Source organism: Tupaia chinensis, unplaced genomic scaffold (assembly GCF_000334495.1).
Source record: "Tupaia chinensis unplaced genomic scaffold, TupChi_1.0 Scaffold000165_2, whole genome shotgun sequence".
NCBI classification, from domain to species: domain Eukaryota; kingdom Metazoa; phylum Chordata; class Mammalia; order Scandentia; family Tupaiidae; genus Tupaia; species Tupaia belangeri.
The window spans coordinates 4,810,766-4,824,350 of record NW_006159640.1 but is presented as its reverse complement, the minus strand read 5'-3'; the positions used below and the strand labels follow the sequence as shown (position 1 = coordinate 4,824,350).

Sequence of the window (13,585 nt, the reverse complement as noted above, 5' to 3'; positions counted from 1 at the left end):
GCTGAACCACCCTATGACCCCTCTTATTGCAATTTTAATTTACATTTATCTCATTATTAGTAAGGCTGAACCTGTTTTCAAATGTTATTGGCCATTTCATTTTATGCTTCTGCAGAGTTCACTCAAATTTTTTTTGCATACTTTCATATTGGCCTATTATTACTATTGATTTGGGAGAGTTGTTATATATTCTGGATATTCTAGATGCTAAAAACTTTATACATTTTTAATATGTGTTGCTAATATTTTCTTTTCAGCTTTTCTTTTAAAAAAAACTTTATAAAGACTCAACATAAAAAATTTTAAATTGCATTGTAATCAAATGCATTTTTTCTTTATGGTCATACTCTTTAGATCATTATTAAATTGTCTCTCTATGTCTTCCTATAATCTAGTTAAGATCTCCTTTCCCACTCAGGGCTCAGAGACAGATGACTCTCTTCCTTTGCCTGCAGTGTTTGTCACGTTGACATGTGCCTTTCGCTATGGCCGTGACGATTTGGATGTTATTGGTCTGACATTTCGCAAAGATCTGTATGTACAGGCCAAGCAATTGATCCCAGCTGAACCCAACAGCAACCAGGAGCCCCTCACAGTCCTACAGGAGCGACTGATGCACAAGTTGGGGGACAATGCCTACCCCTTTACTCTGCAGGTACTGACCTCAAGTCCTAGGCAAAGTTTCTAGGGAAGATTAAGAGAGGAAGCTAATGAAGGAGAACAGAGGAAGGGGGTCTCTGTTTCTTCCACTCACTGACATCCTTTTGATCCCATAGATGGTTCCCAATCTGCCCTGTTCAGTGACGCTGCAGCCAGGTCCTGAAGATGCAGGAAAGGTAAAGACCAGGTTCTAAAAAAGTGGGAGAGATGATGGATAGTGCCAGGGAAGAGGAACAGAGAAACAATGGACAATACTGGAGAAATGGATAGCTAAGGAATGAGGTTAGATATTTTATGATAGGCACATAAAGAAGGAAGGGACAACACTGGAAATGAACTCTCTTTGCCTCTGCCCCTTTACAGGCTTGTGGAGTTGACTTTGAAGTAAAGAGTTTCTGTGCTGAAAACGTGGAGGAGAAAGTCTCCAAGAAGTACTCTGTTTCCTGTCCCCAATTCTTGCCTCTATCCCCTGCCAGGAAACAGATCCTACTCTCATGGCAGAAATGGCCCTACTTCTAAACCTATAGCATTATTACCCAACTCAAATGCCAAGTTCTGAGTCTTCTCTGACTTTTCTTTGCTCTAGGGCAGGGATCAACAAACTTTCTATAAAGAGCCAAAAAACAAATATTTAAGTTTTATGGGCTATATAATCTCTGTTGCAACTACTCATCTCTGGTATTATAATGTGAACTCTGCCATAGATAGTACATACATAAATGAGCATGGTCGTGTGCCAATAAAACTCTAGTCGTGGGCACTAAAATTTAGATTTCCTGTGTCATGAAATATTATTATTCTTTGGTTTATTTCAACCATTTACAAATGTAATAAACATTCTTAGCTTGTAGGACATATAAAAACAGGCAGTAACCCAGATTTGACCAGTGGACCGTATTTTGCCAACCCTTGGTCTAGATATCTCCATTGAGGATCTAGAGAGATTCTCCAAGGGACACCTCCCCACACTCCTCCACCCCAAGCAAGGACTGGGCTATGGGGGTGGCATGGAAGAAATCTGTGAGTTCCAGTGGAGATATTCTAGCTAATTCCTTGGTTCACTCAGAGACTCTGTGCGGCTGGTTGTCCGGAAAATACAGTTTACACCACCAGAGCCAGGTGCTCGACCCTGGGCCCAGACTGTGCGCCGCTTCCTTCTGTCAGCTCAGCCCCTACAGCTTCAGGCCTGGATGGACAAGGAGGTTTGTGAACTCAACCATTTCCTGGCCCCTACCTCAGATTTCCTCAGATGCCCTTTCTCCACTGATTTCCTATTTCTGTGGGCTGAGATGGGATTCAGAACAGTGATAGTGCTAAGGAAAAAAGAATTCTATGTCTTCTTGTGGGCATTCTCCCTGAACCTTCTGATAAGCCTTTCTTCTTGCTTCAGGTTCACTACCATGGCGAACCCATCTCTGTTAACATTTCTATTAATAACAACACAAACAAGGTCATCAAAAAAATCAAGATTTCAGGTGAGTTTCTTTTCCCACCCCCCTTTACCTGGTTCCAAAGCCACAGACCTCTTACCAAAACTCTGTCCCTCTTATCAGCATTCATTGCAGCTTTCCCTCCAATGCATGCTTGTCAAAATACATATCTTTATTTGTCCATGATCATATCTTACTGAATCATGTAAAATATGCCTATATATAAGGTTACATCTCAGAGCAGTGAGTTGGGGTCTCAGAGATGACTGACTGATTATATTCATGTGCTTTTCCTGACTTATTCAGTTGACCAGATCACAGATGTCGTCATGTATTCACTAGACAAGTATACCAAGACCGTGCTCACTCAGGAATTCACGTGAGCTGGTGCTGGGGCTGGTGCAGGGGTCAAAAAGACAAGGGGTAAGGTGGTGGAAAGTAGGCCAGAAGGCAGAAAAAGTCAGGGAAAGAAGTGGGTGGAGCCCAGGAATGAGGAAGGTCAAAATGAGAGCTGAAGTGGAGAAAGGGAGGGATCCCCAGGAGAACTAGAAGGAGGGGACCCAACTTACCCATAAGAGAACCGATGTTAAAGATTTCCCCCCAGAGCTAATTCCTCCCGCTCTTCACAGTTAGAAATGTCAGCTCTCGGGACCAGCAGTTGTTGTAATGGTTATGTCGCTGGACTCCCAAGTGGTCGACCGCAGTTCAAGGCCTGGACCTGGTGGCTTAAACTCACACTGGGCGCGCATGTGTGTGTGTGCCCAAGATCCCAAGAGGAGAATGAAGGAGAAAGGATTGTGGCGTGGCCAACCCCCCTGGGGGGTGATTTCCCTCTTTCTGCCTCTCTGTTTCTCTGTCTTTCTGGCGAGCGCACATGCCCTGTAGAAAAACCTCTCCAAAAAAAAAAAGTCAGGTCTCTTAGATACTCTAGTGGGTTTTCAGGATTATGCAAGATACTGCTGGGAGTGAGAATGTACTTATTTGGCAAGCCTAGCCTACGTTCTTCTCTTATTCTCCTTTCAAAGGGAGACTGTAGCTGCTAACTCCAACTTCACCCAGAGCTTTTCAGTAACCCCACTTCTGGCTGATAACTCTCAGAAACAGGGCCTCGCACTGGATGGCAAACTCAAGCATGAAGATACCAACCTGGCTTCTAGCACAATGTAAGCTCAGTGTAACTCCCAACCTCCATTTCCTATGATTAACCCATTCCACATGCCATATATACATATTTGAGGTTTCATCTTCAGTGAAGCCTACCTATTTTTAAAAATGTCCCTAGTGTAGGAAGCATCCAGCCAGTGTTCAGAGGCTCCTCCAGGCCTGAGGACTAGCAGTAAGCTAAATAATGTCCAAGGGACTTATGACAGACTTAGGTCATAGGCAGCAAGAAAGAAAAACATGGAGAGGAAAAAAAATCTTTATGTTGTATAGTATTTCACAGCTCACAAAGGTCCACCTACATATGTGTTTACATTATCTTTGTAAGAATCCCATTAAAGTGGGCGATACAGGTGTTCTTATTCCATTCTACTCTTAAAGACCCTGTGCTCAGAAAGAAGAAGGAACTTGTCCAATGTTGCATAGCTAACAGATTGCAGAGGTAGACAGGATTCTATCACATGTCACCTGGCTCTAAATACTATGATCTCTAGAGAAAATACAAAAGAAATTGGAAAAATGGAAAATGAGAAATGAAGAAAAAGGAAGAAAAAAGGGAGAATGATGTGATACTAATTGATAGAATTCTATGAAGTTATTCATTTGTTCCTATGCCTTTGGAGGCCCTAGGGTTAGATGTCTTCTGCCAAAAGCCATCTGCCATTATGTGAAAAACAATGATCCCCCATTTCTCTCCATGCTTTATCAATTAAGAGCTATATACTATTATTCCTAGAAATACCCTTAGAACTAATCTAAACAGCATTATTTCATATATCTGGGATCAGCATAGAGCAGTGAAGAGACTTTCCTAAGATCTTACAGTTTTCAGTGTTTATATTTCAATCAGCAGGTTCCCCCCTCCCCCACCAGCTACAAATTCATTCCCATGCTAAGCAATGTGGGGGATACAAAGAAGTTTAAGACAGTCTCTGCTGTCAGTCACTTTATAGCCTGGATGAGGAACAAAGAAGAATGCTAATATAATCTACCAGTTAAATGTTAGTACTAAAAATGTGCTTCAGATTATAAATCCAATAGAAGTTAAAGTAAACCAGCCATAGCTGGTGAGGGCTTTCAGGAAGAGACATTTAGAATGAGCAAGATCTTAAAGAATGTGTAGGATCTAGATATCAACAGAGGAGAAAAGGAGCTTCCAGTCTGGGGGCACAGCATGGGCAAAGGCTAGAAGGTGGGGTTCCACATGGCATGTTCTGAGTACCAAGACAGGATGGGTCCACTTAGGTTGTATCTCAGATGTTAGGGAGTTAAAGCAGAAAAGGCCAGAGAGACTAGATGGGGTCAGATTGTTAAGAGTCTTCAAAGTCGGGGAGAGCAGTTAGAGTCAATAAGTTAGGCTCTTGGCAGAGGGTGACATGGTAAAGAAGAATTTTAGGGAGAGAAATGAGGTCTCAAAGTACAGGAGAGATTAGAGCCTAGGAAATTATCTGGGAGAAGATACAAGATAATTAGAACATGGTTATGGAAATGCACAGGAAGGAATTGAGGAACTGAATTAATTTTCTTTTTTTTTTTTTTTTGCCCTCAAACAAACAAAAATGAATGCTACAATCTCCAGTATTCGACCTGGAATGGACAAAGAGCTGCTGGGGATCCTTGTGTCCTACAAAGTCAGGGTCAACTTGATGGTGTCTGGCGGAGGGTGAGTGAGGGTTCAGGGTCTGTCTGGGCAGGGCCAAGGATTTCTCACTTCTGTTTTTCTCTGAGTTGGACTGACCCTAGGGTTAGATGGGAGGGGTCCCAATCCCCACCTGTTCTCCCAGACCAGATTCTTAAATCTGTGAGCTCATTTCCAGGAACCCATTCTATGGCTGAATTAGCCTATGATCCTTCAATCTCTAGTAAAACTGCTAACCAACTGCTAATCTTGGTTGTCATTCTACCTACAGCATCCTAGGAGACCTGACAGCCAGGTAAGAGAGTGTGGGGTGAGGCAAGGGGAAGATAATGGGATAAGGAGACCAAAAGAGTGAGTAGGGAGAGTCTGAGAGCATCCTAGTACTGGAAAGCCAAGGGAGGGCAGTTGAGGAATCTGGCTTGGAGGGAAATCAGGAAATCTATCTTGGGATCCTTGCAGTGATGTTGGTGTGGAGCTGCCCCTGATCCTGATGCATCCCAAGCCATCTAATGGTAAGTGACCAGGTGGGACTTATAAGAATGACTGTCTTGGGTTGTGGCCAAGCAGTTCTGATCTCACAAATTGGAGGCTAGCAGTTTGCTAGGGATGGAATAGGCTCGTTGGGCATTTAGGGTTTCAGATGTGTGTAAATTGTGTGTGTGGAAGAAGGGTTGGAAGGGAGGGAGATGAATAAAGACATTTCTTCAGGGAATTGAAGAGCCCCCTATCAGCTTCAGCTCCATTTTTTCCCCTTCCTCTTTATGCTGCAGAAGATGCTAGGTAATGGAATAGGAGGCCTAGAACCTCATCTCCCTCTCCTCATTACCACTCTATTTTATGACGGTAGAAATGTAAAAAAAAGCTTCCTTGGGGTATTGCTTTTAATACATGTGAAGCAGAAACATATGGTTAAGCTTCTCATCATAATTTAGTGATTTTTCATATACCCTCCTTTTCCTTTCTGTATCCCCAGCTCCCCTCCCCCTGCTCTTGGAATCGTCCTTCCCCCCATTCCTTTTTCCTTTTCCCGGCCCCCTCGCCTTTACTTCTTTCATATTTCAGTCTTTCATTCTTAGATCCCTTTTCTCCTTCCCACTCTCTGTTCTTGTTTCTCTTTCAGCACTCCTGGGGGACTTTTATGTCAGATTTGGGAGGGAACAGAAGGAAACAAGCTTAGTGTGGGTAGGAAGGGGTTGGGGGTGGAAAAGCTGCTGAGAGGGACCAAGAAGCTGAGCTGAGAAGCAGGAAAGGGACCACTTCCTCAGGATCAAGAAAAGGGAGAGAGGGAATGTGGAGGGAACTCAGAAAGGGGTTCCTAAACTTCCATTTCCCTCTTCTGCAAGCTCTGAGGACATTGTCATTGAAGAATTTGCACGACAGGGCGACGGAGGGGAGGAGGGCCAGAAGGCTTCTGCGGAGGAAGACAAGGAGAGCTGAGCTCCTTGCTCAGATGCCCTTCTATGTGGGCGTCCCCACTATAATGCTCAAATAAATTGGTTTGTCCAGACATGCCTGGTGATCTCTGGTATCTCCTCCTCCTGGAGGGTAAGGGAACAACTGAGAAGGACCCCACTCCCCCAGTGAAGATTACTCTTAGCATGTGCTTTCCCCTATGCTGCCCCTAACTTCCCTCTGACACTGCCACCAAGCTCCCATCATTGCTTTTCCTGTGGCCCTGGCCATCCTGCCCCACCCCATTACCCCACCCTGAATATCACCCCACGGCAAGCCAAGGGGGCGTGGCCACTTCAGGGATGCATGTGAAGCCGAAGGTTGTCAACCATAGTAGAAGAGAATGCCATGTGAAGTCAGGTGGCAGGAGCCAAGCACAGGAAACCAGTGTTGCCCGAGTCCCTGTGAAGTCCAGAGGGAGGCTAAAGGCTTCAGCCTGGAGACCTGCAAGAGACCCACCTGAATACTATACTTTGTCCAAATCCAAATTCATATTCCTGGGAGACTGGTACAGGGTCTAAGTTGGGCTCTGTGAATAGGAAGGTGTAAATGGTATAGAATGGGAGGGGGGGGGGCAGTTTTCTGGGAAATTGAATTCTTCTTGGGAAAGTTTGGTGTATTTATGTGTGTGAAGAGTTGGGGTTCATATACATACAAAGGAAGAGAAGGATCTCCCTCACAGTGAGAATAACATTGATCATCATCTTCTCCATGTGTGACAATTTTGGTTGCATCTGCCAGGTGAGCTCACCACTAAGGAGTCACATGGTACATTTTTGCCCCTTTCCTTGCCCAACTCACATGATTCTCCTCCTCAAAGTTATGATAAGCTCTGGGGAGTTGAGCCAAAACAACCTGTTCAAGGCAGGCTCCACTTCTGGTTTAAAGACTAACTGGTATTGGGGGTGGGAGATGTTTAGGAGTATCTGACTTGCTTTGTCAGGAAATGGCTAAAATTGACATGTTGTCTAGTACTATGTACTTGGAGGACAAAATAATGAATGTTAACTCTCATACCAATAACTCTACACCTCAACCCTAGGTCTGTTCATCACAGTAGGGTAGCCACCTCACATCATCTGTGGGTAAAGAAGAGGAAGAAACTGAAGCCTCCCCAAATTACCAAATTCTACAATGTTTCTTATTCTTCCTGCCCTCCTCTAATCCCCAGCTATAACACAGATTGAGTTCAAGAGGACTTGAATCTTTAAATCGAAACAGTATTATGAGGTCAGCTGAACCTGTTCTAGCACTGTTAATAGCTTATTTAAGGACACAGCAGCCATTTTCATGAGGTCCAGGCTCCTTGACTCTTTATTCTGCCTTTATTAGGTTCTGGCTTTTATTTCTTATTTTTTTAGAGAGGTTTTTTGTTCTTGGTTTTTTTTTTTTTTTTTTTTTTTTTTTTTGCTATAGGGTGCATGCACTCACCAGAGAGACAGACAGACAGATAGAAAGGAAAACAACCCCCAAGGGGAACAGCAATGCCACCACAATTCCTTCTCAGAATTTTGAGCACGGACACACATGCTCCCGGTGTGAGTTTTAAGCCACAGGGTCCAGGACTTGAACTGTGGTAGAGTACATGGGAGTCCAGCAACATAACCATTATGCTATCTGCTGATCCCAGGTGGTAGCTTTTTAAAAGGCTAGTTTTGAGGCTGGCAATTAGTATGGTGGTTAAAGCACTGGACTCTCAGATGGTCAACCATGGTTCAAGTCTCAGACCTGGCAGCTTGCTTTCTCACTTTCCCTCTCTCTCTGGTGAATTTAAATAATAACAACAACAACAACAACAACAAATAAATAAAATTTAAAATAAGTAATTTTCTCTCTTTAAGAGATTTTTGCTATAGGGAGCATATGCTCACCAGAGACACAAGAGAAACAGAAAGTGAGAAATCACCCCCCCAGGGCAGATGGCCACACCGCAAGTCCTTCTCCTTTGTTCACCTCTGGGGTTCTTTGGCACGCACACATACACAACCAGCATGTTTCAAGCTGCTGGGTCCAGGACTTGAACTGTGGTTGATTACGTGGGAGTCCAATGATGTAACCATTATGCCATCTGCTGGTCCCTTAAAAAAATAAGTAATTATTTTAAAAAATTACTGGGAACAGCAGATGGTATAATGGTTACATCACTGGACTCCCATGTTGTCAACTGCAGTTCAAGTCCTGGACCTGGCAGTTTAAAACCCACATGGGATACATGTGCATGCCCAAAATCCAAAGAGAATGGAGGAGAAAGGACTGTGGCATGGGCATCCCTCTGGGGGAGAGGGATGACTTCTTGCTTTCTGACTCTCTCTGTTTCTCTATTGAGCACACACACTCTGTAGCAAAAATCCCTCTAAAATAAATAAATAAAACATTACCCCCAAAAAGGACAGTTTCTTCAGTGTATATTCCACACATACGATGGAATATTATTCAACCAGTAAAAAGGATGAAATCTTGTCATTTGTGGCATCGTGGGCAGCCTAGAGGACATCATATTAAATGAAATAAGCCAAGTACAGAGACAGGCACTGCATGATCTCACTCATAAGTGGAACTTAAAAAAAAACTTGACCTCATAGAAGTATACCATACAACAGTGGTTGCTAGAGACTAAAGAATGAACAGAAAAAAATAAAGGGGACATAATAGGTACCAAAATACAGTTAGATAGGAATAAGCTCTACTGTTCTATAACACAGTAGAGTGACCATAGTTAATAATTACTGTGTATTTCAAAATATCTAGAACAGACGATTTTGAACATTCCTAAAACAACTGTTTGAGGTAACAGATTTACCTTGATCTGATCATTATATGTTGTATACATGTATTAAATATGATACTAGCCCATTAATAACTAAAATGTGTCAGTTTAAATTTTCTACCTTTCCCATATTCTCCCTAAACATTTGTTTTACAAAGGTTCAGCTGTAGCTATGGGATACAGCTAGCCAGAAGCATTTTTAAAGCTGAATTCTCAGTTACCTTTGTGATTCAACTATTGCAGAGGTTGTCTATATCAAAAGTGGGTGTTATGTGTTATTTTGTTTGAAAAAGAGATTATGGGCTGGCTTCATGGCCTGGTGGAACAAACTGGAACAGCTGGATCCCACATGGCCAACTGCACAGTTCAAGTCCTGGACCTGGTGGCTTGAGAAACACATAGAGTGCACATGCATATGTGCCCAAAATCTCAAAGGGACGGAGAAATGGAGAAGAAATTGTGGTGTGATCATTCCCCATGAGTGTGTCTGTGTTTTTCCTCTTCCTCTGTCTCTCTCTGTTGAGTGCACATGCCTACTAGCACACACACACACACACAAGCAAAGAAAAAAGAGATTATGAGAGAAGTGATAGGGAGGTTGGGAAAACTCACAGAGCGGAAGGACGGGCACATTATTCTATATCTTTACTGTTTCAACTCTGCAACATACTCTCTTACACGTATCAGTTCTTTCAAGGAGACAGATAAGTGGGCAGAAATTGTATGGGCATAGATGATGATGTTGGTGTGTAACAAGACTGATCTGAACAATAAAAGGTGAAGTCTAACTACCTCTCTGGCATACCTAAAATACAATCTCTGTGGGGAGGGTTTACTGTGCTCTATTGACTTGGGGAGGAGTTACCAGTGTCAGGGATCAGAAAGGTCATGAGTTCTAGGATTCTTGATCCTAGAAAAGCATCATTACACCTCAGAAGGTACTATCATTATCTGCTAACTGAGTTACTACTATCTGGTCCTTTTTACCACTTCTCAGTTGTCCAAACAAGTCTCTGCAAAATAGGGTAAAGAAAAATCCAAAGATTTCAATTTGTTTATTGAGACCAGCAATCAGTTACAATGTGACAATGTGACAAATACTCTTTACAGTATTTCCATTGCACTCCATCTCTAGCTACTCACCATTTAATCTTCTGAATAACTTTGCTTGCTTATCCTACTGTAAGGTAGGGGCAAGATTTATCTCTCCATCATGCAGCCAAAAGGCCCAGAATCATCTAAGCCTTTGAACCTATTTTTATTCTGCTTGTCACCATTCATATAGACATATACAACTACTGCAGTTTGTAGCTTCTACCTTTCCTTCCAGAAGTACTTCACCTCCCCTGAAGGAAGAGAGGAGTATCCTTTCTCCTAGCTTTGATGGGATAAGGAGTGCCTAAGTAGAGAAGGCCAGCTTCCTTTCCTGAGGTGATGACAAGGCCAGTTTTTTAGCCCGAGTGGTACTTATAGAAAAACAGAACTATCTTTAAGCCAAAGTAGCTTTCTGGGTTGCTTTTAGGTAAAGGGAATCATAAGATCCAAATTCTTCTTCTGTGTCTTCCTGGTGTTGAGATTTAACTCCAGTCACCTTATTCTATTACCTTCCTTAACACACACTTTCAGTAGTTGAAATCCAACTGGAACCCTTCAAGGAGTCAGGCATCACGAGCCAATGTTCCTGTAGATAGCTTAGGCTCTTTGCCTCATTTGATAAACTTACTGCATCTGAGTTTTCCATATAGGTTCTTCTTTTCCACCCCCAGTTTATGGTTTAAATACCTGGTCACTTACTCTCTTGAAATTCCTGGGCTTAGGAATGAAATGGAACCACTCAAAATGCTATTTTTTTTTTCTTGGTTGTATCTTACAGTTATTGGGTGAAAGTTTCTTGCAGCACCAGGGAATTCCACCCTCCCTTCTCTAACAGCTGAAAGACATCTAAAGGGAATGCAGTTAGTTCTACAGCAGTTAAGATACCTCAAAGGCCAATACAATTGGGACCAGCAGTTGACATAATGGCTATGTCACTGGACTCCCATGTAGTTGACCATGGTTCAAGTCCTGGACCTGGTGGCTTAAACTCACGCCAGGTGTGTGTGCATGCATGCCCAAGGTTCCTGGAGAAGGGGTGGCAGCATGGCCATCCCCCCTGGGGGGGGTGATTTCCCACTTTCTGTCTCTCTGTCTTTTTGGCGACTGCAAGTGCCCTACAGCAAAAATAACCTCTCCAAAAAAATAAGGCCAATACAATTAATTCTCCACTGTTATATAATCCTTCAATAAATGACAGGTCCCTTAGCCTCAGCCTGTTATTGTTTATGCCTTCTCCACACTATATCTATACCTCCACAGTGTAATTGCTCCATGTGGTCCCCAAACACAGAACCATCCCAAGTACATCAAAGTGAGAATCAACTTAAGGCAGGAGGGTTTTTGCTTCTTAGGCCTATGGCACCTCACTGGGAGTTCTTACCATGTTATGTCACTGGACTCCCATGTAGTTGACCATGGTTCAAGTCCTGGACCTGGTGGCTTAAACTCACGCCAGGTGTGTGTGCATGCATGCCCAAGGTTCCTGGAGAAGGGGTGGCAGCATGGCCATCCCCCCTGGGGGGGGTGATTTCCCACTTTCTGTCTCTCTGTCTTTTTGGCGACTGCAAGTGCCCTACAGCAAAAATAACCTCTCCAAAAAAATAAGGCCAATACAATTAATTCTCCACTGTTATATAATCCTTCAATAAATGACAGGTCCCTTAGCCTCAGCCTGTTATTGTTTATGCCTTCTCCACACTATATCTATACCTCCACAGTGTAATTGCTCCATGTGGTCCCCAAACACAGAACCATCCCAAGTACATCAAAGTGAGAATCAACTTAAGGCAGGAGGGTTTTTGCTTCTTAGGCCTATGGCACCTCACTGGGAGTTCTTACCATGTTTACCAGACTTTTTAGATGAGCTTCTTTAAAACCTCTTAACCATGGGAGATGTCTTAGACCTCAACATTCAGTCAATATGTTTTTTTTTTTTTTTGGAGAGGTTTTTGCTATAGGGCACGTGCACTCGCCAGACAGACTGAGAGAGACAGAGAGGCAAACCACCCCCCAGGGGGGATGGCCATGCCGCAATCCCTTCTCCTCCATTCTCCTCTCAGGATCTTGGGCAGGGGGGATGGCCATGCCGCAATCCCTTCTCCTCCATTCTCCTCTCAGGATCTTGGGCACACACGCACACACGCCCAGCATGAGTTTAAGCCACTGGGTCCGGGACTCGAACCGCAGTCGACTACGTGGGAGTCCAGCGACATAGCCATTATGCTAGCTGCTGGTCCCATGCCAATATGGTTTTGTGGAAGTATCTAAGTCTCTATTTTCTTCCTCAGATGGCCATGGGGTTGGGGAGAGCAGAAGAAATAAGAGCTTTAAATAGATTTCCCAGGAAGCATAGACAACTAAGCTAATTTTACTTGCAGCCTTGCTTACAAGGGATATTGCCACCTGACATCAGCACTGAGTTTCTGAAAGTGGTTCCTTAGAGGAGCTACAGTGGGATTTATAGAAAAGAGCCAGCTTCCTTTTGGCCAGAATGAATTCCAGTAATTAATCAAAATGACGAACACAAAAGGAAAGAGGAGAGGCACCTGATATATGTTCTCTAGGCCTTTTAGAAACATGGAGTTGTTCCTTTGACGACCTATATGCGAATCTACAAGAAAGGTGATATTGTAGACATTAAGGGAATGGGTACTGTTCAGAAAGGAATGCCCCACAAACATTACCATGGCAAAACTAGAAGAGTCTACAGTGTTACCCAGCATGCTGCTGGCATTGTTGTGAACAAACAAGTTAAGGGCAAGATTCTTGCCAAGAGAATCAATGTGTGTATTGAGCATATCAAACATTCTAAGAGCAGAGATAGCTTCCTAAAACGTGTGAAGGAAAATGACCAGAAAAAGAAAGAAGCCAAAGAGAAAGGTACCTGGGTTCAACTAAAGCACCAGCCTGCTCCACCCAGAGAAGCACACTTTGTGAGAACCAATGAGCCTGAGCGTCTGGAACCTATTTCCTATGAATTCATGGCATGATGGGTGTTAAAACTAATCTGTGGTCTAAAAAAAAAAAAAAGAGCCAGAACTTCCTCATAGAGCTATGTTACTGCTATTTAGGATAGAGTTTCCCATATTTGAAGACTGGCTTACTTTGCTTGTTTGCAGTTGTAGGCTCTATCTCAAACCGACAAAATTACACTTCAGGGGAAGAGTCTAGAAATATATACTAAGCAAATTTTGGGGTTTCATCATAGGGGCATTTCATCTCATACCACACTAGAACACTTTCAATTCTGAATGGGGGTTTTGAACATACCAGTGGAGATGGCATAAGGTGACCTGCATTCTTTAACAATGGATTGTTAACTAAAGCTCTAAGAGCACAGTATAAGGTTACTTGAGACTGGGAAAAAAAGAGGATGTTAGC

The 13,585-nt window shown here is 43.1% G+C and overlaps 1 protein-coding gene across 1 annotated transcript in view; it reads left to right on the top strand.

Annotated features, from left to right (window-relative positions):
- Positions 1-6,327, top strand: part of ARR3 (arrestin 3) — a 14,273-nt gene extending 7,946 nt beyond the window's left edge. The window contains exons 3-14 of the mRNA XM_006146158.3: positions 456-655; positions 777-836; positions 1,024-1,091; positions 1,727-1,862; positions 2,051-2,135; positions 2,397-2,469; positions 3,116-3,253; positions 4,831-4,914; positions 5,162-5,185; positions 5,350-5,402; positions 5,661-5,670; positions 6,234-6,327. Of these exons, the coding sequence (XP_006146220.1) occupies positions 456-655; positions 777-836; positions 1,024-1,091; positions 1,727-1,862; positions 2,051-2,135; positions 2,397-2,469; positions 3,116-3,253; positions 4,831-4,914; positions 5,162-5,185; positions 5,350-5,402; positions 5,661-5,670; positions 6,234-6,327 (1,025 nt within the window). The remainder of the gene's footprint in view (positions 1-455; positions 656-776; positions 837-1,023; positions 1,092-1,726; positions 1,863-2,050; positions 2,136-2,396; positions 2,470-3,115; positions 3,254-4,830; positions 4,915-5,161; positions 5,186-5,349; positions 5,403-5,660; positions 5,671-6,233) is intronic.
- Positions 6,328-13,585: the final 7,258 nt, after the last annotated feature.